This window comes from Propithecus coquereli, unplaced genomic scaffold, assembly GCF_000956105.1.
Source record: "Propithecus coquereli isolate 6110/MARCELLA unplaced genomic scaffold, Pcoq_1.0 Scaffold5, whole genome shotgun sequence".
Taxonomy (NCBI): domain Eukaryota; kingdom Metazoa; phylum Chordata; class Mammalia; order Primates; family Indriidae; genus Propithecus; species Propithecus coquereli.
The window spans coordinates 15,639,366-15,666,325 of record NW_012150840.1 but is presented as its reverse complement, the minus strand read 5'-3'; the positions used below and the strand labels follow the sequence as shown (position 1 = coordinate 15,666,325).

The 26,960-nt window shown below is 36.8% G+C and overlaps 1 protein-coding gene across 1 annotated transcript in view; it reads right to left on the bottom strand.

The window, feature by feature from the left end:
- TTLL5 (tubulin tyrosine ligase-like family member 5) overlaps positions 1 to 26,960 on the bottom strand; it is a 320,186-nt gene that overhangs the window by 233,324 nt on the left and 59,902 nt on the right. Inside the window, exons 13-17 of the mRNA XM_012656057.1 lie at positions 18,637 to 18,718; positions 16,373 to 16,434; positions 14,944 to 15,038; positions 5,888 to 6,001; positions 5,516 to 5,607 (exon numbers count right to left, since the gene is read on the bottom strand). Coding sequence (XP_012511511.1) covers positions 5,516 to 5,607; positions 5,888 to 6,001; positions 14,944 to 15,038; positions 16,373 to 16,434; positions 18,637 to 18,718 — 445 coding nt within the window. The remainder of the gene's footprint in view (positions 1 to 5,515; positions 5,608 to 5,887; positions 6,002 to 14,943; positions 15,039 to 16,372; positions 16,435 to 18,636; positions 18,719 to 26,960) is intronic.

The window sequence follows — 26,960 nt, the reverse complement described above, 5'->3', positions numbered from 1 at the left end:
TCCCTCTTCTGAGTCTCCATTGTCTATCATTCCACACATAAAAATATCACCTTAAAAGCAAGCTGAGAAAAAAATACATTGTGCACATAAGAACAAAGGTAAGAATTACTGCACGCTTCTCATCAGAAAAATGCAAGCCTGAAGATGATGAAAAAATATTTTTAAGGTGCTAAGAAAAAGAATCAATCTAGAATTCAATAACTAGTGAAAATAATCTTTCAAACATAAAAGCAAAAGAATTTTTCTGATAAACATAAGTTGAGAGAATTCACCACCATCAACCAAATTAAAATGTAAAAATCAACACTAACTACATACTGTCTATAAGAAACCCACTTTAACTATAAAGTCACAGAAAAATTAAAAGTAAACAATGGAAAAAGATATACCATGCAAATATCAGTCATCAGAAAGCTGGAGTGGAGTATATTACTATATATATATTTATATGTATATAATATATATGTAATTATGCATAACAGATAAGTAGACTTCAGAACAAAGAACAGAATCAGGATAGAGAGATATTTCATAACAATAAAGAAGTCAATTTATCAAGAAGACATAACGAACCTAATCCATACGTACCTAATAACAGAGTTCCGAAATACATGAAAAGCAAAACTGACAGAACCAAAAGGAGAAGTCTGAAAGTTCACAATTATAATTGAAGTTTTCAATACCAGTCTCTCAATAATTGACAAAATTAGTAAAGATAAAGAAGATCTGAACAACACTATCAATCTCCATGACCTAATAAACGGTTACAGATCCAAAGAGTGCAGAACACACATTCTTTTCAATGTGCATGTTACATTTATGAAGATAAACCACATTCTGGGCCATAGGGCAAATCTCAGTAAATTTAAAAAGAAGTATGTTCTGAAGTGTTATGTTATGTTATGTTATGAACTGAAGTATGTTCTCTGACCTCACCAGAAGTAAACCAAAAATCAGTAATAAAAATATCTCTGAGAAGACCCCTAATATTTGAAAACTAAGTAACGTACTTCTAAATAATCCATGGGCAAAAAGAAAATCACAGGGAAATTAAAAAGTATTTTAAATAGAATGAAAACAAAAACAAAACAATCAAAACATGTGGGATGCCACTAACCCAGTACTTAGTAAAAATTTATAGCATTAAACACCTATATGAGAAAAAAAGGAAAGTCTCAAATCAACAACCTCAGCTTCCACCTAAAAAAACTAGAAAAGCAAATGAAGACCAAAGTTAAGCAGAAGAAAAAAATTACAAAGATTAGAGTAGAAATCAATGCACTATAACTAGAGGAAAGAAAAGAAAAAAAAATGAAATCAAAAGCTGGTTCTCTGAGAAGATCAATAAAATTGATGAAGCTCTAGCCAGACTGACCAGGATAAAAAGAGAGAAGAAACAAATCACCAGTACCAGAAATGAGGGCAGTACATCACTACAGATTCTACAGACAGTAAAAGGATAAAGGAATATTATAAATAATTTTGTGCTTATAAATATGACAACACAGATGAAATGAAAAAATTCCTTACGAGACACCAATGAGCAAAACTCATTCAAGTAGAAACAGATAACCTGAAGAGCCGATGTCTCTTTAAAGAAATTGAAATTGTACTCCTGGTCCAGATGGCTTAAGTAGTGAATTCTACCAAACATACAAGAAATAAATAATAACAATTTTACATAAACTCTTCCAGAAAACTGAAGAGATAATTAAACCATAATAAGGTATCACTATATACCTCCTATGGGCTAAAACTAAAAAGACTGACCACACCAACTGTTGGTGAGGATGTGGAGGAATTGGAACTCTCATATACTTGTGACGTAAATGTAAAATGATACAACCACTTTACAAAACTGTATGGCTATTTATAAAAAAGTTCAACATACACAAAAATATGATCCAGTCACTTCACGAGGACATTTTTTTTTTTTTTTTTTTTGAGACAAGAGTCTCACTCTGTTGCCCCGGCTAGAGTGCTGTGGCGTCATCCTAGCTCACAGCAACCTCAAACTCCTGGGCTCAAGCGATCCTCCTGCCTCAGCCTCCCGAGTAGCTGGGACTACAGGCATGCGCCACCATGTCCGGCTAATTTTTTCTATATATTTTTGGGTGTCCGATTAATTTCTTTCTATTTTTAGTAGAGACGGGGTCTCGCTCTTGCTCAGGCTGGTTTCGAACTCCTGAGCTCAAACAATCCACCCGCCTTGGCCTCCCAAAGAGCTAGGATTACAGGCGTGAGCCACCGCGCCTGGCCGGACATTTTTTTTTTAAGATGGGGTCTCATTATGTTGTCCAGGCCAGACTTGAACTCCTGGGCTCAAGGGATCCTTCCACCTCAGCCTCCTGAGTAACTGAGATTACAGGCATCCACCACTGCACCTGGCCCCACAAGTAGCCCCAAGAGAAATGAAAACACATATTCACACAACAATTTGTACATAAATGTTCATAGAAGCTTTATTTATAATAAACAAAAACTGCAAACAATCCAAATGTCCATCAATAGATGAAAGGATAAACAAATTATGGCATGTGTCTACAATAGAATATTACTCAGCAATAAAAAGGAATTAAAGCATTGATATATGCTCTAATATGTGTAAATCTAAAAATAATTATGTTGAATGAAAAAAGCCAGACAAGAAAACATGCTGTAGAATTCTATTTACATAAAATTCTAGGAAATGCAAATTAATCTTCAGTGACAGAAAGCAGATCAGTAGCTGCCTGGGGACAGGGTGGGGCATGGAAGGGCAGGAGACAGGAATTACCAAGTGGCACAACGAAATTTTTGAAGGTGATGTTCACTATCTTGACAGTGGTGGTAGTTTCACTGATACATGCATATGTGAAAACTTACCAAACTGTACACTTTAAATACGTGCAGTTTACTGTATGTCAATTATACCTCAATAAAGCTATTAAAAAATACCATTATCAGCCAAAAGCATGAAATACTAAGTAATAAATTTAATAAAACATGTTCGAGACTTTTATACTGAAAACTATAAAACATTGTTAGATACTGAGACACTGAGGGTTGCAGCAAAAAATTTAAAAAATAAAAAACATTGTTAGAAGAATTCAAAGAAGACCTAAATAAATGGAGGGACGTATGATGTTCGTATGGATTAGAAAATGCAACTCAATATTGTTAAGATGTCCACTCTCCCAAAATTAATCTATATACTCAATGCAATTGAACCAAAAGCCGGTAGGCTTTTGCGTAGAAACTGACAAAGGAATTCTAAAATTCCCTTGGAAACACAAAGGACACAATGTAGTCAAAATAATTTTGAAAAAGAATAAAGTTGGAAGACTCCCACTACCTAATTTCAAGGCTTAGTACAACACTACAGCAATCAAGACAGACACATAGATCAATGAAACTATGAAAAGAGTTCAGTACTATATTCCAATATATTCCAATTGATTTTCAATAAAGATGCCAACATAATTGGATAATTTCAATAAATGGTGCTGGATCAAATAGACATCAATCTGGAAAGAAATGAACCTCAACTTTACCTCATACCATACACAAAAATTAATTCAATACATACCATAAACCAAAATATAAAAGCTAAAATGATAAAACATCTAGAGGAAAATATGAGGGAAAAAGCTTTGTGAAGTTGGTGATGGTAAAGATTTCTTAGACAGGAAGCACAAAATGCATAAATGCATAAGCTTTTAAAAAATTTGGTACACTGGCCTTCACTGACATTTAAAACTTCCGTTCTTCAAAAGCTACTGTTACAAAAATAAAAAAGCTAACCACAGACTTGCAGAAAATATTCACAATATATATCTGAGAAAGGACTTGTATCGAGAGTCCTTTATGGCAGGCGCGGTGGCTCACACCTATAATCCTAGCACTCTGGGAGGCAAGGCAAGAGAATTGCTTGAGCCCATGAGTTTGAGACCAGCCTGAACAAGAGTGAGACCCTGTCTCTACTAAAAATAGAAAAATTAGCCGAGTGTTGTGGCACATGCCTGTAGTCTTAGCTACTCGGGAGGCTGAGGCAAGAGGATCGCTTGAGCCCAGGAGTTTGAGGTTGCAGTGAGCTAAGATGATACCACTGCCCTCTAGCCTGGGCAACACAGCAAGACTCTGTCTCCAAAAAAAAAGAGTCCTTTATAATACAGTAATAAAAAGATTACAAATCCTAAATTTAAAATGGAAAAAAAGAAGATATACAAATTGCTAACAACAAATGAAAAGATGTTCAATATCATTATTCATCATAGAAAAGCAAATTAAAACTACAAAGAAATATACTACCCAGCCATTAGACTGCCTGAAAAGGCCTAGCAATACCAAGTATTGCCAAAGATGGGGAGCAACTGAACTTTCATACATCATTAGAAAAATGTAAAATGGTACCACCACTTCCAAATGACCCATCTATTCCACTCATAGGTACACTTGATCCTTGAAAGCACACACAAAACCTGGGTTTGAACTGCACGAGTCTACTTATATACAAGTTTTTTCAACCAAAAATGGATCAAAAACACTGTATTCACAAGATGTAAAACCTGCATACACAGAGGGCCAGCTTTTCATACACACAGGTTCCACAGGGCCTACTGTGGGACTTGAGTATGCACAGATTTTGGTATACACAGAGGTCCTGAAGCCAATTCCCTGAGAATACTGAGGGGTGACTCTATTTACCCAAAAGAAATGAAATCATGAGTCCACACATGAATGTTCGTAGCAGCTTTCTTCGTAATAGCCCCAAACTGGACACACCCAAATGTTCCACAACAGATGAATGGATAAACAAATTGTGGTCTAGTCACACAATGAAACAGTACATAACAATAAGGAATGAACTACTGCTTCATAAAACAACACAGGTAACTATTAAAAACACTACGCTGAACAAGAGTTTAGATGTGAAAGTGTACATACTGTATGATTCCATTTATGTGATGTTCTAGAAAAACTAGTGACAGACAGCAGGTATGTCGATATCTGAGGCTTGAGGTGATGGAGAGGATTGACTGGGAAGGCCAGGAAGGACTTATGTAGGTGATGACACAGATTCTAGTGGTGGCAGTGGTTAAACTGGTATTTATAGTAGTCAAAAATCATCAAACTGTACACTTAAAATAGATGCATTTTACTACATGTAAACTAGGTCTCAGGAATGATTAAAATTAAACAATATATTGCTTAGGCACACATATAGATGACAGAACAATTTTATTTTTCAAATCAAGGTTATGACAAATACAAAGCTTATGACCCTGGGTTGGGGAGCTAGTCAGGATTAAACTAGCTAGCTAGGGGATTTAAAAAAAGAGAGGAATAATATACAGGTAGATTAAAGTACTGTTAATGATCTAGTCCTTGGGTTGGATAATATTCATCATATTATAAATAAATACACAAAATAAGAAAGGCATCATGTGGGGAGCAATATGACAGTGTGTCACAGTTAATCTGATTCTATGGACTTGAGGTACAGATTAAAAAAAAAAAAAGGTAGTCACCTCACCCATATATTTCCCATGTCTCAGATGTAGGAAATATGCGAATAAATCCACCTCTCCGATCATTCTCTTCCTTCACCCTCCGTAAAACTTTGATCTAGATGGAAGAAAATGAATAAAGTGAGTACCTATTTTGAAAACTGGAGTCCATGTGACTGTAGGACAAAGGAAGAGAGTTATGATCCAAGAATATGAAAGAAACATGGAGGGAGAAGTTAATTCCATTTAAAGTGTTGTTTCCTGAAAAAAATTTCTCCCATCTTGCATCTTTCCTTTTCAATGTAAGATATGAATTTGTCATGAATATTACGAATCACTCACTAATTTTCACTGAATCCTGTGTTAACCCAAAAAGGCCTGAAAAGGAGTATCTTTACCTCCTCCATTGACAGACCAAGCACAGAACCACCTAACTTCCCCGGCACTTTCTCCCGGGTTGAGCCCATAAGGTTTTTCATTTCCGCATCACTGGCAGAGAGTGGACGGGAACGCTAAGGAGAAGAAAATAAAAATAATAAAGTTTTTTAAAACACAGTTTTCATCATTCCTCATTTCCCTCTGTTCAGTCCCTCACGTCATTATCTTTCCTAGTATGTATAAGCTCAAATATATAGCCCATTTTCTGTAGTTAATATCTTAGCCTGAAACCCTGGGAAACAGATGAAAGCTAGTAAGCTCAAAGGCATGAAGAGAAAGTAGAATAGTAGGAAAAACATTATAGGTTGAGACAGAAACACACAGAAAAAAAGAATGAGGTCCACATGACTTTCTAAGCTAGTACTTAATCCTAACTTTGGTTTCAGAGTGCATCCAATATTTCAAGGATATGGAAAAAATCTGAAAAGAGTCTCAATAGAAAAGTGTGTATTTATTTCAGTAAATATATTCTTTTTAGCACTGGGGAAGGAGAGTTAAGAGAATTGAGACATAAGACACAAAATCAAGGAATAACCTATTATACCATAAATGAAAAAGTTGGGCTGTGAGATGTTTTAGAACTTGAGGGGGCAGATGCTGAGATGAAAGTCATCAATGACACAGAACAGGGCTGTGACCAAAAGGCTACTACTTAGGAAACACTGTGGTTGCTGGACTTCAAGAGACCTGGAACAAGGATGACTGCCCTGGGGAGTACTCCAAGGAGGCAGCCAAATGGGCCATGTTCATCACTTGTTCCAAAAGATGATCTGGGCTACCTGAGCTTCTGAATGATGAGGAGGGACCTCATCTGAGTACAAAACTTTTAAGTGATTTTAATTTTATACGAACAGAAAAATAGAAAGGTAATAAAGGAAGTCAGATGGTATGAAACATAATAATATACTATTATTGAAACAGATGAAATGACAGATAAAATAAGATGAATCTGCCAAGTAGAAAGAACAGAAATAATTCACCAACTATGAGTGCAAACTGTCTTCTAGATTCCTAGAAGTAACTCAAAGAAAGAGAAGCAGCCCTGTTGTCAGGACCTATTGTTTGTCTTTCTCTATGTATAGACTATTTATTGAAAGGCATTTTGGTAATTAACTTTTGGCCTTTTCAGCAATATTCATTGTTATGGACTGAATATTTATGTCTCTCTAAAATTCTTATGTTGAAGTCCTAACCTCCAATGTGATGGCATCTGGAGATAGAGCTTTTGGAAGGTAATTTGGGTTAGATGAGGTCATGAGGGTGGAGCCCTACTCTAATGGAAACACTGTGCCCTTATAAGAGACACTAGAGAGCTTAATCTCTCCCTCTTTCTCTCTCTCTGTCTGCCCCCCACCCCACCCCAGTGTGTGCACAAAAAAGAGGCCATGTGAGCATACAACAAAATGGCAGCCACCTACAAACCAATAAAAGAAACTTCAGAATGACATCTACCTTGCCAGCACTTTGATCTTGGACTTCCCAGCCTTCAGAACTGTGAAAAAGAAATTTCTATTGTTTAAGCCACCTAGTCTGTGGCATACTGTCACGGCAGCCCAAACAAAACGAATATACCCACTTACACAAATAACCAAAAACAGTTTTACCTTTGAACACAAGAGATACCAATACATACTCATCTTCAAAGCTAGCATGGGAGTTATAAAAACTAAATTTTCTGATAGGCAACTCCAAGATGAGATACCTATATAAAGAAAAGCCAAGAAATCAACAGATAGATGTAAACAACACATGAAGTGCAGGGACTTTTTATCTGCGTAGCTTTTACTGTGGTGTCTTCAACATCTAGAATTGTACACTGTACTTGGCACAGAATAGATGAATAAATATTTGTTGAATGAATAAATGAATGAAAGTGCTGACATACAGATCAATCATGGTCAGAACTGAATTTTGTAGAATGATTTTAGGAAATATCTTAACCACTTTCAATCTCTGGAAATATATTAAACAATATCTATTGAAATGAGAGGGTTTATAGGGGAAAGTTCAAAGATTTAGAAAGGAAACCAATACAATAATAATTTTTAAAAAATTATTAAAAAGTATGAATACTTATTTAATGTATAATTTGGAAAAGCCAAAATATTAAATGAATGGTTTGAGGACTTTTCTCATGATCACATACTACTTATTATTTACCAAAAAGTACTTATCTAGTTCACACATGACAGCATGTCCCTGATCATAAAGCCATAGCTTTGGGATCCTCCCAAATCCTCCCAAGTCAAGTAGCTTACTTACCTAATGGCTTTTAAAGTTGTCTTAAATTATACAAGGAGAATAAGAAATAAGCATTCAGTTAAATAATATAATAAAAATAGAGATTTTTTAATAAAGTATTTAGAACAGAAAGAATGTTATTTAATAGTGTTGACAAACTAAAATCTGTATTAAAAGGTCAATGAAAAATATTTTAAGAAATAGGTATTACCTATTAGAATAGTTTTAATACATTGCTGTATTTATAAGAACATGGGTCAAATCACTATTGAATGACATCTAATGTGAACCTCAAATTTTTGTGGGTTTTTAAAAATGGATTTTAATATTCTTGGCTTCTAGAAATTGAGATAATGATGTTGTGACCTTCTTCTACTATCTGGTCCCTGTAAACAACAAATTAGCACCCCAAAACTCTTAAACTTCTCTGCCAATCACTTTCGATGAGTTATCTCCCATACACAACTACTCCTTAGTTACTCACAGCCCACAATTCTAGCTCTAGCTACTGTGTACATACACATATGTGGACTGTTTGGGGTAGGGAAGAAGTCATGAAGGAATTCAGGCCTGTGCTTCTGGTGGAGTATCTAGGAGGTTTGAGAAAGGAAAGAAAGCATCTGGAATTATAGATACAGGTGAAAGAAAAGGCAGGGAAAGAGAGAAGGGAAGAAGAAAGAATAAGGAAGGGGGAAAAAAGAAATGCTTATGAGCATCAAGGAGACACACCTGGAGATTAAAAAGTAAGGCAAAGGTAAAAAAAAAAAAAAAGAATCAGACTGATTTGAAGGCCATCAGGACTATCAAAAACATGCACAAAACAGTCCAAATGCAAGCCAGTCTGTGATTTTGACTTTGGACATACCAGCTACATTCTCTGGGTGGTAGATATAATAATAAATCCACATATTCCCATGGGTTGACTGAATGCACTAAGGAAATAAGGTTCTTCTGAACTTAAAGAGAACAACTGCCTCTGGCTAGATAACATATGAATTAAACTATCAGGTGTTCAGATAAATTTTAAACTGTCAAATTAATGTCAAGTTAAGAATTCCACCATGAAACATGCATCAAAGATATTAAATTGTCATTAGTACAATTTATGATTCAGAAATCTACCCAGAGAAGAAATCTTTACCTAACTCATCACTATTGCTAAGGAAGAACTGACTGCGAATGTAAAAGTATTGAGACAAGTTATCTCATGCCCTTACTCAAAGCAGCAAGAAACAAATGTTGAATCAGAAAAATGATTCTCAGCCTAAAGAAAACTGGCAAGTAACAATGATGAGAAGAATCCGACAAAAAGTAGAATAGGAAAAAAGGTGAGATATCCTAAAAGATATCATAACTGAGGGGAAAAAATAAAATCTATTTGACAGGTAACACATGCAAAGAATAAAAATCTCCCAATGTACTTTTACAAACTTTGGAGTAAAGAAACTAGAAATAGCTCAATTTATATGTGATGTATTTGCCACCTAGAAAATAAAAGGTAAAATTAAGTTTAAAAAGCAAAATGAATTAATGTTATCAACTGAAAGAAAAAAGTGAAAAGAACGACATATCCAGAAATCTGACTGGAAGTGGACAAAAATGGCTTCTAAGAGAAGGTTGAAACGTAATGATAATCAGAAGTATACTTTGAAATTTGGGGGGAAAAGGAAAGTAAGTAAGTAGGCTTGTGTTACAGTAAAAAAAAAAAAAAGAGATTATGCAACGTCTGGAAATTTGGAATAAATGTAAGTCAGTAGGTCTTAGAGACATGCATCTTGTTATTAAGGGAATTGGCTTCAAAAATAAAAAAACTTACCAAAACCACTTACAATTATGTTTGAAAAATCATGAAGAACTGAGGAGGTACCAGAGGATGAGAAAAAAACAAATGAGGTACCAATCCTCAAAACTGTAAGAAGTATGCTCCTGGTGATTACTGCCTGGGTAAGCCTAACTCAAATCCCTAGTAAAATAATGGTACAAATATTAAAAGAAAAAAATCCATAAACATTTAATGAGCTCATGAAGAATAGTATGGAGGCTGCATTATTTATTTTAAAAATGCTTTAAAAGTTGAATTTTGGGGACAAAATTCCAAAAAAGAGGACAACAGCAAATATATTTTAATGTCTTTGGACTTTAGAGAAGCATTTAAGAAAACTGCATGAAATTTTTATTCTAAATTATATTTCCAATCAGACGTTAGTGTCATAATATAATGACTATAATACATTGACAAAAACTAAAAACAGTTAAAAACCATAACTGTAAAATAGATAAATATTAATAGCTGTGAATCAAGTTAGGAAGTGATTTCCAGGATGGGGATTAATTAAGCATTATTTAGACTCTTCTTTAACATCTGGAGGAGAAACAAACAAATAAATAAAACAGCAAATGTGGATCACAGCAAATGTGAAAAAACATGACTATAAATAGCTGAAAATCAAAATAATACCAAATAATGACAATGGGAAAAGGAAAATCAAAATAGGATTCAAAAGTATGAAGGGGACTAAATTTTCTGAGTATAAACTATTATACATGTCCAGCACTGTCCTGAATATTTTTCCTGTTTCATCACTTCCTTCTCAACATAACTCCATGTATGTATTATTATATATCCCCATTTGACAGCTGTGGGAACTGAGCCTCAGAGAGGTACTGGACCTTGCCCAAGGTCTGACAGCTAGTGATTGGCAGAAATCAAATATGAATCCAGGTCTATCTGATTCTAAAGTCCATGTTCTTTCCACAATACCATGCGATACAATTTCTGGTGGGTGGCAAATTTGAACCACAGACATTCAAGGGGAGGGAGAAATGCAGATAGAATAGATTAAAAAGGAAAAGGCAGACAAAGGGCAAAGAAGAAAGAGACTTCACAATTTTACAGCAACAGAAAAAGAAAACGACATAGTCTTAATAGTCAGAACAGGGAATTTCTTTTCTTTTCCTTTCCTTTTTTTATCTTTACTTAGCTCTGATGAAACTATTGTAGAGTTGTGAGTACTCCATTAACAGAAAGACAATGACCAAGTAGAACACTGCAAAGAACAATAAGAGTCAAAGAATACAACATGTATAAATCTGGCTGAATAAAACCAGAAAGGTTTTGTGTCAAGTAAGCAAGTGTTCAAACATATAACTACTAGAGAGGCCTTGCCCTCCAACAAGGCTATTGCAACCCATGGCAATTCAACCAATGCAACTAGATGCAATGGAATTAAAATGTATAAAGAGAAATTAAGATTAGAATTGCATATCAAAGACACTTCTTTAGAGTCAAACTCAGAAGTCTATGAAAGAGTACTCCTTTCCTAATGTTCTCCTTTAAGTAGAATAGTTCAAGGAATATTTAGAATGTAAGCTCTTTGAAGTCAACAGCCTTGTTTTGCTTTATTTATTTAGCCATGGATAGCAGCTAGCGTACTTAGGCACTTACTAAATATAAAGCAAGACATATTACAGAGTTTTGAATTCTACCAACTAAATACGAAATTCATATTATAGAACCACATTAACCAGTTACCAAATACTAGACAAGGCATCTAGTAACAATTTTTTTTCATTTCTTGGATTCATATAAACCATATAAATCACTTTATCAGAAACAGTAGCTAGGAAAGTTACAATTCGAACTTCCAAGCTTACCAGAAACTGCATCACAGAGTACAAATGCCAAAATAAATATACTGGAGCTTTTTGCTAAATAACTAATAGTCACAGTGACACATTTATGTAGGAGAACATCTATATTCCTCAGACTAAAGTATCAAATAGCAGGAGCAGGATCCCCACTGCTAGCCTATTACTATAAAAAAACATTTTTAAAAGTCTGTGTAGAAGTGACAGTTAACCTCAAATACTGCTAACAAGAACACTAAGAGAACAAATGCTGATCATTCAGAAAGAAAAATGTCTTTATTTTAAGGGTAGCATCTGAGACACTAATTATGGCAGAGTTTCTAAGATTCATAAACTGCGAATTACTATATATTAGTATATGAAATGTCATCTGTTAAGAAACTCTAATACAGCCCACCACCCAATGTGAAAATGTTTCTAATGTTAGGCTACTGGTAATAGTTTGTTTCATAAGATGTCTGAACAAAACAGAGTTCATTTGTGAACCGTAATATTTCCCTTCTGGAATATTGTGATCAAAGTGATAGATATGCCTGCCTCTAAGCCCTATGCACCATTTAAATTCAAATGCCTCCATCACAGCATAGTCGTGATGGGATAAGAGGATTCCTAAATTCCTGCATCCTCTACTCTTACGTTCTATAACCAAGAAGATATCTGTGCATTTATTTTTATTTATTTTACTTTATGTTACTAAACTGTGCAAAGCAGGTAAAATAAAATATGTACCATGAAAAACTAAGCTAAAGGCTTTCCATTTGGGGAATGGAAATAAAAGTTGAATTAAATCTCCAAATGAGCCAGAACTTACCTGCTTGGTGTTTGATGAATGAAACTGTGCAGATACTGGACGCTATAAAAGACAGAAAAATGGAATAAAGCCTTATCTTCTCCTAACATGCCTACATTTTCCATCTCCTACATCTACAATATAAAAAAGGAAAAAATAATGTCCGAGCAGAGACAGAAAGAGCCCTACACTTTGTGTTGGAAAGTTAGAGCATTTATCATCTTTCACACTGCTTTCTCCTATGCCATATATATTCCAGCTTTAATGTCTCACCACTGAGGAAACAATCCTCCTACCAGATACTGAAGATCCTGAAGTTAACTAGTCCACCTGACAAATCTGTTTCACACAGTACATACAAATGATCTACAGTTCCTTTAGCCTGCATATAAGTGTCCTGTGGGCTACTTACAGATGAAACCATGTGATTACCTACCAGTTAGCAAAACAAGTGTTCAATAGATTCTCTACAATCTGCCAAGATTTGCCAATAAGAGCTGACAGGCAAGCTAAGAAAAGGGATCAATTCATCTAAGCTGGCATACAGCTACCTCTGGAAGTGACACTTGGCAGAACCTGTGTCAAAGCTGCACAGAAACATTGACCATCCTTTATATGTAATCCTGCAGCTCTTGCCGCAGATACTGCAGGAAACAATTTGCAAAGGAATTTGCAAACAGTTTACCTAAATTAAGTTTTCCTAGTATACCTAGGTTAATCCTCTACTTTTTCTTATTAAAAATTAAAGGAAACTCTTTGATCTGGGTTGATGCACTGATCAAGTACAACACTGTTGCCTGGTTTCATTTCTAATCAAGATAAGACCTCTAAAAATACAGTACACCCAGTTCCACATCCCAACATTAATTAGAAAATCACCCTAGAGTGGGGGTCACAGACAGGCAGCCCACAGACTGAATTTAGCTCAAAGACATATATTTATTTGGCCTACAAGTATTTCTTTTAATGAACTATTGGCCGATATTTAAAAGTAAGATTTCTGATTTCTCTTGACAATAGGAAGATCTCACAACACTTGGCCCACACTTATGCATGAAGTGATCAGCTAGAGCACATCAGTAAAGCAGCTGCCCCTTTAGATGAGGCATGCACACTCCGGTTTACCTCAGTCACATCACTCTTAGCATTATTACACCTGCCCCTGTTTATTCATTTACATCACCTGCCTGCAGGCCCCATAGGTGTTGCCTTTGAAAATCCCGTTCTAATGACAAATTATCTGAATTAATAATAGTATATGAGCTTGACAAACAGAAATAGCACTACTCTAAATGAGATCAGCAAGCAAAAGGAACAAGAAGAGGAAGAGGAGTGGGAGATGGGAGGAAAAAAGGGAGGAATAGAGAACTACAGTGGAGGTGGGGGAGGGATAAAAAGAGAGGAGAAGAAAGGTAAAGAAAGGAGGGAGGGGAGAAGCAGCAGCTATTTACGCCTTCAAAGAGCTTACAATCTAGCAGAGGAGTACTGAACAATTTAAAAGCAGCAAATCAATGAAAGCAAAACAATGCAATATAGAAAAGTAAATAATGTTGAAATGAAAAGTACAGGTTATGAAAGAGTAAGATGGATTTAGTAAGAAAAGAACTCCAAAACTTCTGAGCAGGCAAGGTAATTAAACCAGATGAGAAGAGAGGAGGGAGGTGGACCTTTTAAATAACAAGAAATGTTAAAGTCAAATATGCAGAAGTGGAAACTAGCACGGTCAAAACAGGCAGGGACTGACAAGACGGTAAAATTGAGTAAACAGAAGGATTAGCTGATTGGTTTAACTGGACCAAAAATGCACAGTACACAAAGATTGGAGCAATGCTTGATGAAATGATGTTTCAGAGATACACAACTTTCTTTAGGCATTCATCTCATTTAGCCTCAATCAACTCATGATCATGGAGGGTCCTTTTGAAGAGAATTAACTTGTAGAGAAGATACTATTTCAATGAAGCATCATCTTTATGAAGCTAGTCTGACGATGAAAAAGAATGCAGTAATGATTAAGAATTAGTAGGCTCCTTCTCTGTGCTTTGTTTATGAGCATATCAATCTGAGGGGAAAAAAGGTGCTTTTTAAAAGGAGAGAAGATGGAAAAAGGAAAGATAGTGAAAAAAAGCAGCTAAGAGAAAAGAGAAAACAAAAAAAGGAAGTAAGTATTGTTGGAAAGCATTGAAAGCATTGCTGTTAGCCTGCTGTCTAGCTTGATCCCCAAATTCTCCTGCTCCGAGTGATCTCATACCCACAGTGCTTCAGCTCCCTCAATTATATCAGCTTCCACTTCTGAGAAAGCCTCTTTTTGGGCTCCCTGCTGCTGAATTTGCTTACCTGAGGTTTTTGGAAAGGATTTCGCCTGGAAGACTCAAAGGTGGGATAAACTGGCCGGGATGATGTCCGCTGGGCAGGATCTTGGCACACAAATCCTGAATGGGGAATGGGCAACATTAAAACCTACCAATTTCTAAGAAATTAGCAGGTTTGGCTGTACCTTTTCTTTAGATTCACAAACTCAGTTTCACTGTCATAAATACTACAGAGATCTATCCCCAAAAGGATTACGCACAAGTCTCCCATACACACATTGTGCTTGAACTTTGAACCACCATAACTGGAGAGAACAAGAAAAAAGAAATATGCAGATAAATCCACCTTGCTGGCTGTGTAGCTAAAATGTGATTCTGATTGAGAAAGTGATGTAGATTTTTTTTTTTTTTTTTTTTGAGACAGAGTCTCACTGTGTTGCTCGGGCTAGAGTGAGTGCCGTGGCGTCATCCTAGCTCACAGCAACCTCAAACTCCTGGGCTCAAGCGATCTTTCTGCCTCAGCCTCCCGAGTAGCTGGGACTACAGGCATGTGCCACCATGCATGATGTAGGTTTTTGATGAACCTCAGAATAAATCTGCAAATCACAACTTTAAAACACAGTTGTTGTTGATAAAAACAAGTTATTTTAAAGTGACTTCCTGGATAATGACTGAAAAATGTTGTTTTTCAGGGAGAATCCAAAAGCAAGTGCACAGTCTTGTCCTGTTACATGATCTACTTCTGAAACTGCAGAAGGTGATCTATTGATAACTTTTAAAATAAGCTTTGTAGATTATCTATGGCTTTAGAAATTGGACTTTGGCTAATTTCACTTACTTCCTAAAAAGAAGCAGATTCTCATCCAAGGAGAATAAAGTAGCCAAGTTTTACAGCATTTGCTGGTACACCAGGTACTAGTTCATCTCAAATAAATTTTATTATGTCTTTTTATAGTACTCAAAAAAAAACAACAAACCTACAACATATCCACCTGACTGCACATCTCCATTTCAAAGTTTTGGCTTATCTACTTAAAAAGGGGTTTCTTCCTTGGGCTACTTCGGTTATAACTACTACAAAACAGACCATGTTGAGACCAATAGAGACTGTCTAGCAGAAATATAACCAGTCTCCTTTGTAGCAAGGCTTCTTCAGTGGGTTTCACTTTCCCAGCTCAGAAAAAAATATACTTTCTCCAGATCTTTGCTTCATTCTCTTCCTCAGCTCATAATTCCTGTGCCCCAGGTCTCAGCCTTAGTTGTGGTTCAGCCTCAGGACAGGATGGAGCCAGGGGGAGTAGAAACATATAAACATTTCCCTGAAAATATAATTTTTTAGTACAAAACATTCAGCATGGCTTAGGAACTGCCAGTTGGCAATACATATGGAGTCTGACAAAATGGATACTCTGGTTAATTTTTGTGAGTCCAGTTCAGAAAACAATACTACTCACCTACAACCGTGAACATATCTGAAATCATACTGGCTTTAATCTTTAGGTCCAGAGGTGCATCACTAACAGAACAGAGAAAGAAAAGAGAAATTGATAATTTTGTAGATTAATGGAATAGCTGTCCTCTAACGGGCCCCAATATAGCAAAGTTTCCAAATGTCAGTGAGGAGCAACACATAAAGCACATCGAATACATGGAAAAAGAAAAAGAAATCTGGGCCAAAATACTAGAAATAAAAGCCTGGTGTTAAACTTATCCTCGGGAAGGCAGGCCCAGCACCGAAGCATTGATTCCTTAACATGCAATTTTTTTATTCCAGAGGTCTTATTTTGCACAAATTAAGAATACTGCTTCATTATCACTGTGGATTTTAGAGGTTCTCTTAGTATCTCTCTTATGAGTGTGCTTTCATTCAAATTATTTTTTATTTCTGCAATAGTCGAATCACATTCATATGCAAGAAAAGAAAGTTTGGTCACCTCTGTACTTTTTTTTAAGTCCTCATTTTCTTTTCTAAATCAATCTTCTTAGGCTTTCAGGCTTGTAAATAGGGCAAAAAAATACAAGTCATACCAAAATCTCACCAGATGATACAGCAGGAACCCACACAGAAATAAAAGTAACATGGACCAAAAGCAAGAGGTCTCTTTGTGGCAGTGACTGCCATGCTGGCTTTGGCATTGAGGTGTTCCTCCAGAAACCAGACTACTCTTGCTGCCGTACCCCGTGCATCACTCTAGGGACCTCTAACATGGTATAATGTACTTTACTGGGCAATCTGTGAAAGGCTGACTTGACAAAAGTTTAGCATAACATCTGAAGCACATTAATATCTAGCTCTACACCTTACTGTTGAGGTTAAGCCAAACTCCCACTCCACAAAGTAGTCAATCTGTCTTTATTTGATTACTTGGCATTTTGCCAATATCTCTCATTCTTAAAAATGTAGCAGCTGGGTAGTCTTTGGCATAAATCTCTCGGGCTCTCTGTTTAGAGAAGTGTATAGTTAATAGAAATTCTGGCTGTAGCTGCAAATATAAGAATAATCTTCTCTGGTATTGAAAAATATGTTTCTTTACTTCTTTTTCTTTTCTTTTTTTTGAGACAGAGTCTCACCCTGTCACCTGGGCTAGAGTGCCATGGCATCAGCCTAGCTCTCAGCAACCTCAAACTCCTGGACTCAAGCGATCCTCCTGCCTCAGCCCCCTGAGTAGCTGGGACTATAAGCATGCACCACCACACCCGGCTACTTTTTTCCATTTTTAGTAGAGAAGGGGTCTCACTCTTGCTCAGGCTGGTCTTAAACTCCTGACCTCAAGTGAACGTTTCACCTCAGCCTCCCAGAGTGCTAGGATTACAGGCGTGACCACTGCATCCATGTGTGTTTCTTTCCTTCTTTTAAACAACAGATTGGTTAAAAAAAAATTCTTTTAAGGTTGTTTGAAGTTTTTTAGACTTTAATCTTGGATAAATACCAGAACATGGGACAGGGTAAAAGGACCAGATATTACCTACACTGCCCTGGGTCCAGCTTTATATGTTTACAGTATATATGGATTTGAGTCTACATAAACTTCTGGTAACAGAAGAAATATAATACTGTATGTATTTATTTAGCCTTAAGAGAACATCTACAAATTTTTTTAAAAAAAGAAATGGGGATACAAATGAATGGAGGGGCTGGGTGTGGTGGTTCACACTTGTAATCTTAGCACTTTGGGAGGCCAAGGCAGGAAGACTACTTGAGGCCAAAAGTTTGAGACTCCTGGGCAATAGAGAGACCCCGTCTCTACAAAAAAGAAAAAGGAAAAAAAAAAAAAAGAAAGAATTAGCTGGGTATGCTGGTACATGCCTGTAGTCCCAGCTACTTGAGAGGCTGATGCAGGAGGATCACTTGAGCCCTGGAGTTTGAGGTTGCTGTGAGCTATGATGATGCCACTGCACTCTGCATTCCAGTCTGGGCAACAGAGTAAGACCCTGTCTCAAAAAAAAAAAAGAAGAAGAAGAAGAATGGAGGAATCATCCCTTAGAAGCCCAATAAAGAGTAAACATATATTGCAAATTGACTAGGAAGACAGAGGTTCATGGTTGTCATGTAGACTTTGACAACATACCATAAACCATCTAAATTAAGAAATTCTAGTCATCTTTAATAACTAGGAAAAAAATCTTCTAGTGCCAAAAGAAATGACAAAAAAAAAAAAAAGAAAGAAAGTATTTTAGTGCTCCTAGAAGGCTTTTCTAGCTGATGGAACTGACTTACCAAGCCAAAGAAGGAGAGAGATTCACTTCCAACAACCATGGCTTCAGAGTAGAATCTATGAGCACGTCAAAGCCATAGAGTTCTAGAAATACAACATAACACAATACACAACATCATTTTCCATGTTACAATCACACAAAGATCCAGAAGATTCAATCCAATTAACTCCCATCAGAAGCTAGAAACTCACTGAGCATAAGTAGTAAGCTGAAGTACAAGCAGAGAATCTTTCAAGTTCAAGAGAAATTAATCAAGTTCTAGGGATAATAAGAAAACAATGCTATGAAATTCTACTGTTTTTATCATCCACTCTATTGATGTTCCTAAGAAACAGAGAAACTTGACTCTAGAAGAGTTAACAAGCATGATTCTGCTGTGCTTATGAGCAAAAAAAAAAAAACGTTGGGAAAAGGAATGAAACAAGTGCATCTAGTATCAATGCTGCTTTGGGCCTGCTCAGGACTGTCCTCCCCCGCCACCTTCCTGCCACACCCTGAACACAGAAAAATCTACTGAAGGCATCTCTCTAGGATCCTGCCATCACATTTTCTTAGACCAGGATCTTGCTTTGCAACCTAGGTCAAGAAGACATCTAAATGTAAAATATATTTATTCTTTTCTCTCTCCTATGGTTTCAATTTCCCTTTTGAAGACAGAAAATGAAACACACTAGTCCAACATAGACAGAAAGACAGAAAAGAGAAAGTCAGTTGTAGCAGAGCAGAAGTGTGACCACACACATTATTGCACATCATCACCAATATTATTTAAGAAGGCAGGGAGCCTTCTTAAATATCAAATTTCCATGGCTTCTAGATTCTTGACTGATTCTCTTCCTTTACCTCCCCAACTGTTGTAAGGAGCAAAGACAGATGCATGAGCAGGATTTCCTCCCAGGATGCCCGGTTTCATTTAACAAATTTGGGGATGAGAGGGTAATTTTGGAACCCTTCATATTATTATTAATGAGACCCTCTCTACAGAAATCATAATAGTGCACAGTCCTTGGTATACATATATATCAAATATATCAGACTTTCAGAAGTCCCACTCACTCCCAAACATCCCATCCTGTGTCGCTAAAATAAACTGCTTATACCTTTCCTCCAAGAGAAAAAGACTACCTTCCTTACTGTTAGACTAGAGGTCACAGGCCAGAGCTCACACCCATAGAACACAACTAGGTATTTTCCAGAAATTAATTCTCATACAAATTTCCTTGCTTTATTTCTCAATCCTCTTAAAAAGCAGAAAATAATTCTAAAAAGATGGCTTCCAAAGACTCCTTGCCAGAGCGCAGGAAGTCTGACTTTATATAATGTAGTACCAAGAATCCTAGATGGGAATCTGAAGCCCTGGTTGTCCTCATGACTCTACACTATGGAACTTGGGGAAATCATTTCTCTGAGATTTCTTTAGCATCCTTTGATTTCCTTTAGGCTCTTTATTAATCACTGTTTGTCACATGTAGATGCTCAGTAAACCTATATCCTATTTATGCAGCATGGATTCAGGCAGACATGCACATTCTAAACCCTCTAGGGAAGTTTCCATGAATAAGTTGACTTTCATAGCAATTATTTGGGATTCTATTTAATTTGCAAAAATAATCAAGAGTTTGTGATGGATTCACCTTCATGTAACTATACAAAATTTACATATGATTTATACTGTAAAATGTAAAGAAAAGGAAGCTCTTTCACCCACTTTCTTTTGGTAATGAATTCATAGCTTTTATGGCTAGTACAGTCTTCTGAATATCTGATCTAATTGTTAGTAATCCCACAGAATATTCTCCCTTTAACCTGAGAAAAATCTGTTGCAATATAGCACTAAATAAGGCATTTAAAAGGAAAAATATAATTGCAAAGTCTACAAGTCCATGTTATCATTACACAAGAGAGAATACAATGTCTGACTCAAGAAAAATAATAAGTCATAAGCACAGGATTCAACTGTTTTATATAGCGGTAATATTAATAATAGTAAGAGGAACAAGGGTAAAAATGATGATATACATATTGATTAGATTTGCAGAATCGGTCACAAACGAAAACAAATTCAAATCAAATTAAGAATCAATGAGGCTGGGCGTGGTAGCTCCTGCCTGTAATCCTAGCACTCTGGGAGGACAAGGTTGGGAGGGTTGCTTGTAGCTACGAGTTCAAGACCAGCCTGAAAGAGAAAGTGAGACTCTGACTCTACAAAAAACAGAAAAATTAGCCAGGTGTGGTGGAACACGCCTATAGTCCCAGCTATTCGGGAGACTGAGGCAGGAGAATCCCTTGAGCCAGGAGTTCGAGGCTGCAGTGAACTGTGATGAGGCCACTGCACTCTAGCCTGGGCGACAGCGCGAGACCCTGTCTAAGAAAACAAAAAACAAAATAAGTAAGACCCACTATTTAAACACCTTGCATTCAGCAGCTACCACATTTACTTAACCATTTTCCCAAATCAGAGGCAAATTCCAAGAATCTCAGTTGACAGGCTGAGAACTAATGTTCTGGGAAGTAAAAGAAAAAAAAAAATGACCACGAGAAAAAACAGCCTTCACAGTGTTAAATTAATTTTCTCTCAAAAGAATAAAACCTGTTAGTGCTTAACAATCTCCATGGAGAGTGTGGCCAAACTAAACAATCAAACCTCAAATCTAACTTCATCTGTACATGTACCAGGCTGAGACCTACTACCATCTAAGAGTTGAGGAAGAAACACATACTGGTATGAGACAGCACTGTTAACACGGTGCAAAGCCCAGCTCATCTAAAAGGCTGGAATTAGGGGAGAAAAATGGGGTGAAAAGATAGCTTTTGTATCAGGTTTCCCTCTTAGAAGAATCAACTCAGCTTAAGAGAAATAATTTGAGTCCTTGGCAGGCTACTAGAGTCCTTATAATAACACTTTTAACTTATGATTGGTATTTTCCATGGACATTAAAGATTTTAAAAGGTAAGGAGTAGGTTGTAGTAAGAATACTAAACGTCCTCACCCTTTAATGTTGTGTGTTTTAGCAGCAGTGTCTAGAAATTCAAATCTTCAGTATCCCAAAAGAGATACACCAGTGTTCCTGTCATTAATGGGTACAGGCAAGCTAGGCTTTTCTGGTTCTGACAGCTCCTCTTTCTTTGTTCCTTTGTGTTGTCTTTGTCATGACAGAAGAGCATGACTCAAGCAATCCTCCTGCCTCTGCCTCCCGAGTAGCTGGGACTACAGGCACAGTATACCACATCTGGCAAATGTTTCTGTTTTTTGTAGAGATGGGGTCTCACTGTGTTGCTCAGGCTGGTCTTGAACTTCTGGACTCAAGTGATAGTATCTTACTGAACATTTCCCCAGGACAGTATTCCTTGGTAAGAAATATTTCCTTCAGCCCCCAGCCAAACCAAAATGAACTTGAAAATCAGACTAGCCAGTGGTAAGGAGAAGCTTAATTACACTTTCTGCTTTGCATTGGTACCCTTATCTCCGTATTTCTTTAATACAGCTTCTTGAAAAGCAATTTACACTTAGCTGTCTGAACTTTCTTAATACCTATTCACTCCCCACACATAAGAATTTGCTTCTGCTCTCGCTCTCTGACAATTGACTGATCACCAAAGACCACCTCACTGTCAAGCCCAAGCATCTGAAACTGTTGACCATCCCTTACTTATTGGAACTTTCTTCTCCCTTGGGTTCCAGGACACTGCTCTCTTCTGATTCTCCTCCTCTTTCCTCTCCTCCTTTTATTCCTTCTCTTATACTCAGCTATTCAATGGTACATTTGCTCATGGGGACATCCTCAGGTCTCTTTCTTTTTTAATTCTACTTCTCTTCCTGGGTGATCTCATGTATTCTCATGGCTACAATTAATATTATGATGATGACATTCAAATCATATCTTCAGCCAAGTGTCTCCTGGACACCAAATCCATAATTCCAAATGCCTTCTAGACATCTTCACTAGGATATTCCACAGGTATTCGGTACTCAACAAAACAGTGCTTGTTATCTTTCCCCAAAACTGTCTGGCTTCCTATTATTCTCCATCTTGGAAAATGGTAACCCTATCCACCAGGCTCCAAAGCTAGAGAAACTCCCCTCACCACCTCCCAAGTACAACACAAAACCAGAATTCTCTCTCTTTCTTTTTAATCCAGCCTATCTTCTCTATTCTTTTTTTTTCTTTCTTTTTTTTGAGACAGGGTCTCACTCTGTTGCCTGGGCTAGAGTGCACTGGCATCATCATATCATCATAGCTCACTGCAACCTCAAATTCCTGAGCTCAAGCAATCCTCCTGCCTCAGCCTCCCAAGTAGCTTGGACTACAGGTGTGGTCTACCACACCTGGCAAATGTTTCTATTTTTTGTAGCGAAGGGGTCTCCCTATGTTGCTCAGGCGGGTCTCAAACACCTGGTCTCAAGTGATCTTCCCACCTCAGCCCCCCAAAGTACTAGGATTACAGGCATGAGCCACTGTGTCCAGCCCTCTGTTTCTGTTTGATGTATAATTTCTTAAGTGTATAATTTCATCAGCCTTGTTAACTGGGTACCTCCATGTAACCCACACTCCTCTCAACCCACACAGAACATTTCCGTCACCCCAAAGAGATCTCTCATGTCCGTTTCTGGTAAATACACCCACCCCAATCCGTCACAACCACTAGTCTTACTTCATTCAAAACCAACAGATTAGTTTTGTCTATTCTGGCACTTCAGCTAAACGGAATCATATGGTATATACTCTTTTGAGTGTGGCTCCTTTCATTTAGCATGTTTTTGAGATTCGCTCACTTATCACTTCTTTAAGACAGATTTATTTAGGTATAATTTATATACAATAAAATTCACCATTTTAAAATGTGCATTTTGATGAGTTTTGGCAAATATATAGTTGTTTAAACACCACAATCAAGATATAAAACAATTTAATCACAAACATTCCTTTGTGCCCCTCTGCAATCTATCCCCATCCCCCCACCCCAGCAACCACTGATCTGATTTTTGCTTGTTTTCTGCCTTTTCGAGAAAATCAAATAAATGGAATAAATATACTATGTAGCCTTTTGAGACTGGCTTCATTCACTTAGCATTGAGCTTTTGAGATTTATCTATGTTGTTACAGATATCAATAATATAGTTCATTCCTTTTATTGCTGAGTAGTATTCTATTATATTGACATTTCACAATTCATCCATTCAACAGCTGATGGACATTCGGGTTGTCTCCAATTTTTGGTAATTATAAATAAAGCTGCTATAAACATTTGTGTACAGGCATTTGTGTGAACATACAGTTTCATTTCTTCTAGGTACATACCTATGAGTGGGATTGCTGGGTCACATGTTACTGTGTATTATCACTGCATACATCTTACCTCCTTGGTCATTTCCCTAGAACTATCCTTTCCCCACTGTATACCATTCTCCAAAGCCATCAGAATTACCTTTCCTTAAAAAACAAATCTAACAGTCACAGAGACAGGCAGTCAATTGGCCCAGCAATAGACACTGATGTCAGCTTGGTTCCTGGAAGATTTTAAATTAGTCACCGCTTGTAATGTTGTACAATATTCCCTTTGTTGTAATTCTGTCATCTCAAGCATTGGGTCAAATTATGAAGTTAAAGAAAGTTAAAGAAAAAAATATAATCCTACGCTTCCTGCTCAAAAACCTCCAGTGGCTATCTGTTGGCTACAGGATTAATTTAAACTTATCGGTTCTTTATTATCTGGCCCTAATCTACCTCCATAACCTTATCTCCTATCTCCCCATTCTATGCAGGCAATATCTAGTCACACTTCTTACTATTTAAAAAATGCCACATCCTGTCACAATACTGAATTTTACATACCCTATTCCCTCCATTAGGAATGGCTTTCCATGGCTCTCTGGGCACAGCTGGCAACTCTTGTGTATTCCAAGAGCACCTGAGTCACTCTACTACTTGTACTGTCATTTATCATTTCATGTCTGCTCCTCTCCATCCATCATTTGAGGGCAAGGGCCCTGTCTCATTCATTGTTATATACCAACTAGCCTGAACCATAACTACCACATAGGAAACAATCAAGAAATATCAAAAAGGGGGAAAAAACAGAAAGAAAAAAATTTTAAGTGAAAAACACCACACAGTTTTTGAGAAAAACAAAATAATGCACAGTTACTGCCTCCAAAATAACCCTGACCATAAGACTTTAAATATTTTTAATATTTAAAAGACACCAATCATAAAGAAAATAAGATAAATTCTTAGTAATAATTTTACATATTAAAGACATATTAAGGAAAAACCTAATAGCTTAGGAGCGGATGGGGGAAAAAAGATTTGCTGAAGAAAATAACAATCCATTCAAGGCCTAAGAGATTACTAAACATGTCACACCACTAATTTTGGATCAATCCACTAACCCTCCCCAGAAATAAAGTCCCAGCTGAAGCTGCAGTCCCTGAGGCAATGGAAAGTACTGACACTAGCCAGAACTCACTGTCATTGAAATGATATTGTACAAAGGAAATTCTTTTCACCTTGGCTTTGGATTTGAGTTGAAAAGCTAAGAGGGAAGTCTTTATATGGGGTCCAGAAGAATAATTTTGGAAAAAAGCAAACCAAGATCCCACAGGAAAATGAACTAAATAAAAGAAAAAGCCCAGAGCCAATTTGTTAACTAGTCCAATAAATCAATATGGTATCTGGTTACCAGATGTAAAGGTAGATTTGAAAAGAGTATCTAGGACTAGGTACTGTTAACGAGAGCAAAAAGTGTGTCTTTTTCAGGCCTGATCTGTTAGAAAGGGTGATACCATTTTTCCTGAGATCTAGTTACAGGAGAGTAGAGGCAGAATCCAGGATACGGAGCATGCCAAAAGTGGCCAGACTCATCAGGACTTGCCTTTATGTGGGTGGAGAAAGAGCCAGAGAGACCTGGCTCCCAGACTTGGCTTTGCCATTTATTAGCTGCATGACCTAGGACAACTTATTTAACCTTTCTGAAGCTTTCTTCCTTCTCTATAAAACATGGATAGTACCAACAAATTTGTTGAGGAAAACGGGAACAACCAATGAAACTAAACTAACTAAAAGAAATAACCAATGTTTGCTTGATAGACAGTAGGTACTTCCTACATAAGTTCCTTCTATAGTAAACTTCTTTTTGCATCTAAACAGGAACATGGAATAAATCAGAAAGGGAGATTATCTCAAAAAGTGAAAAGTTTGTTGGCCTTTGTTATTTTTCTGTCGTTAGTCTAGTAGATTATAGTGTTGGAGAATGTATGCTGCCCACTTTCATTCCTTCAACAATTATTTATGGACACCCTACCTATAAGAACCTCAGCTTACCCTGTGAAATGGTCAAGAATGGTAGCAATTGAAGGCCAAACCAGATTTCATTCAAACAAAGAGGCATACTGGGCATGGTTGGTCCTGAGCAAACATATCACTGGTTTCTGATCAGAACAAGGCCGGGCTTACCAGTCCTACAAGTGGCCCCCACAGGATCCCAGGCAGAACAGGACCAGAGTCATAGCCCATCACTTTAGCCATCCTCATAAACATAGATAAAACCACTATCAGCATCTTTAAGGGACAGCTAACATCCTGTTGTTTTTGGCTGTTTTTCTTCAACTGGTCAAAAAAGCTGTTCTCATAGCCAATTATCTCACAGTGCCAATTTCCTAAGTACATTTAAAGGGTTGCTGTTTAAGCATATTATTTCACATGCTACCACATTTTCACAATCTTGGAAGACAGTAAAAATTAGATTGTCAAAATCTGTTTTTTGGGGGGAGGCATCACAAATTTTACAAATCAAGAGTTCTATGATCAAATGTTTTGTTTGCCAAAACCCATCTTCTGAAGGCCCATTTCTTCAAGTTGAGTCACTTCCCTTTGAGTTCTTTCACTCACTAGCTCTAGAACCTGAGGCAAGGGTTAATTTCTCAGGGTCTCAATTTCCAAATCTGGACTAATTATTCTCTAAGATCCTTTCCAGATGTACAAACCTATGAAAAAGCATTAAATGGCTAAGTTTCAGGTAGTTTGTAAAGATTCTCAAGTCTACACTTAAACACTAATAATACAATGCAGGTATATGTATATATCATTTCATGTAAAATCTGTTTGAAAAGAACAAACTGTTGATGGTAACGCACTTCTGAAACACTAACCTACGACTTGCACACAGCAGGAACTGGAAAAAATATTAAATGCATAAACAAATGAATAGGAATATTGAAAATATCTGGAATTACAGCTGGATATTACAGGTGGTAGGATGGGAAAGAAATCACAGGACAGAAATACTTAAATAGTAATGGGATACCCCAGACAGAAATCCATGATA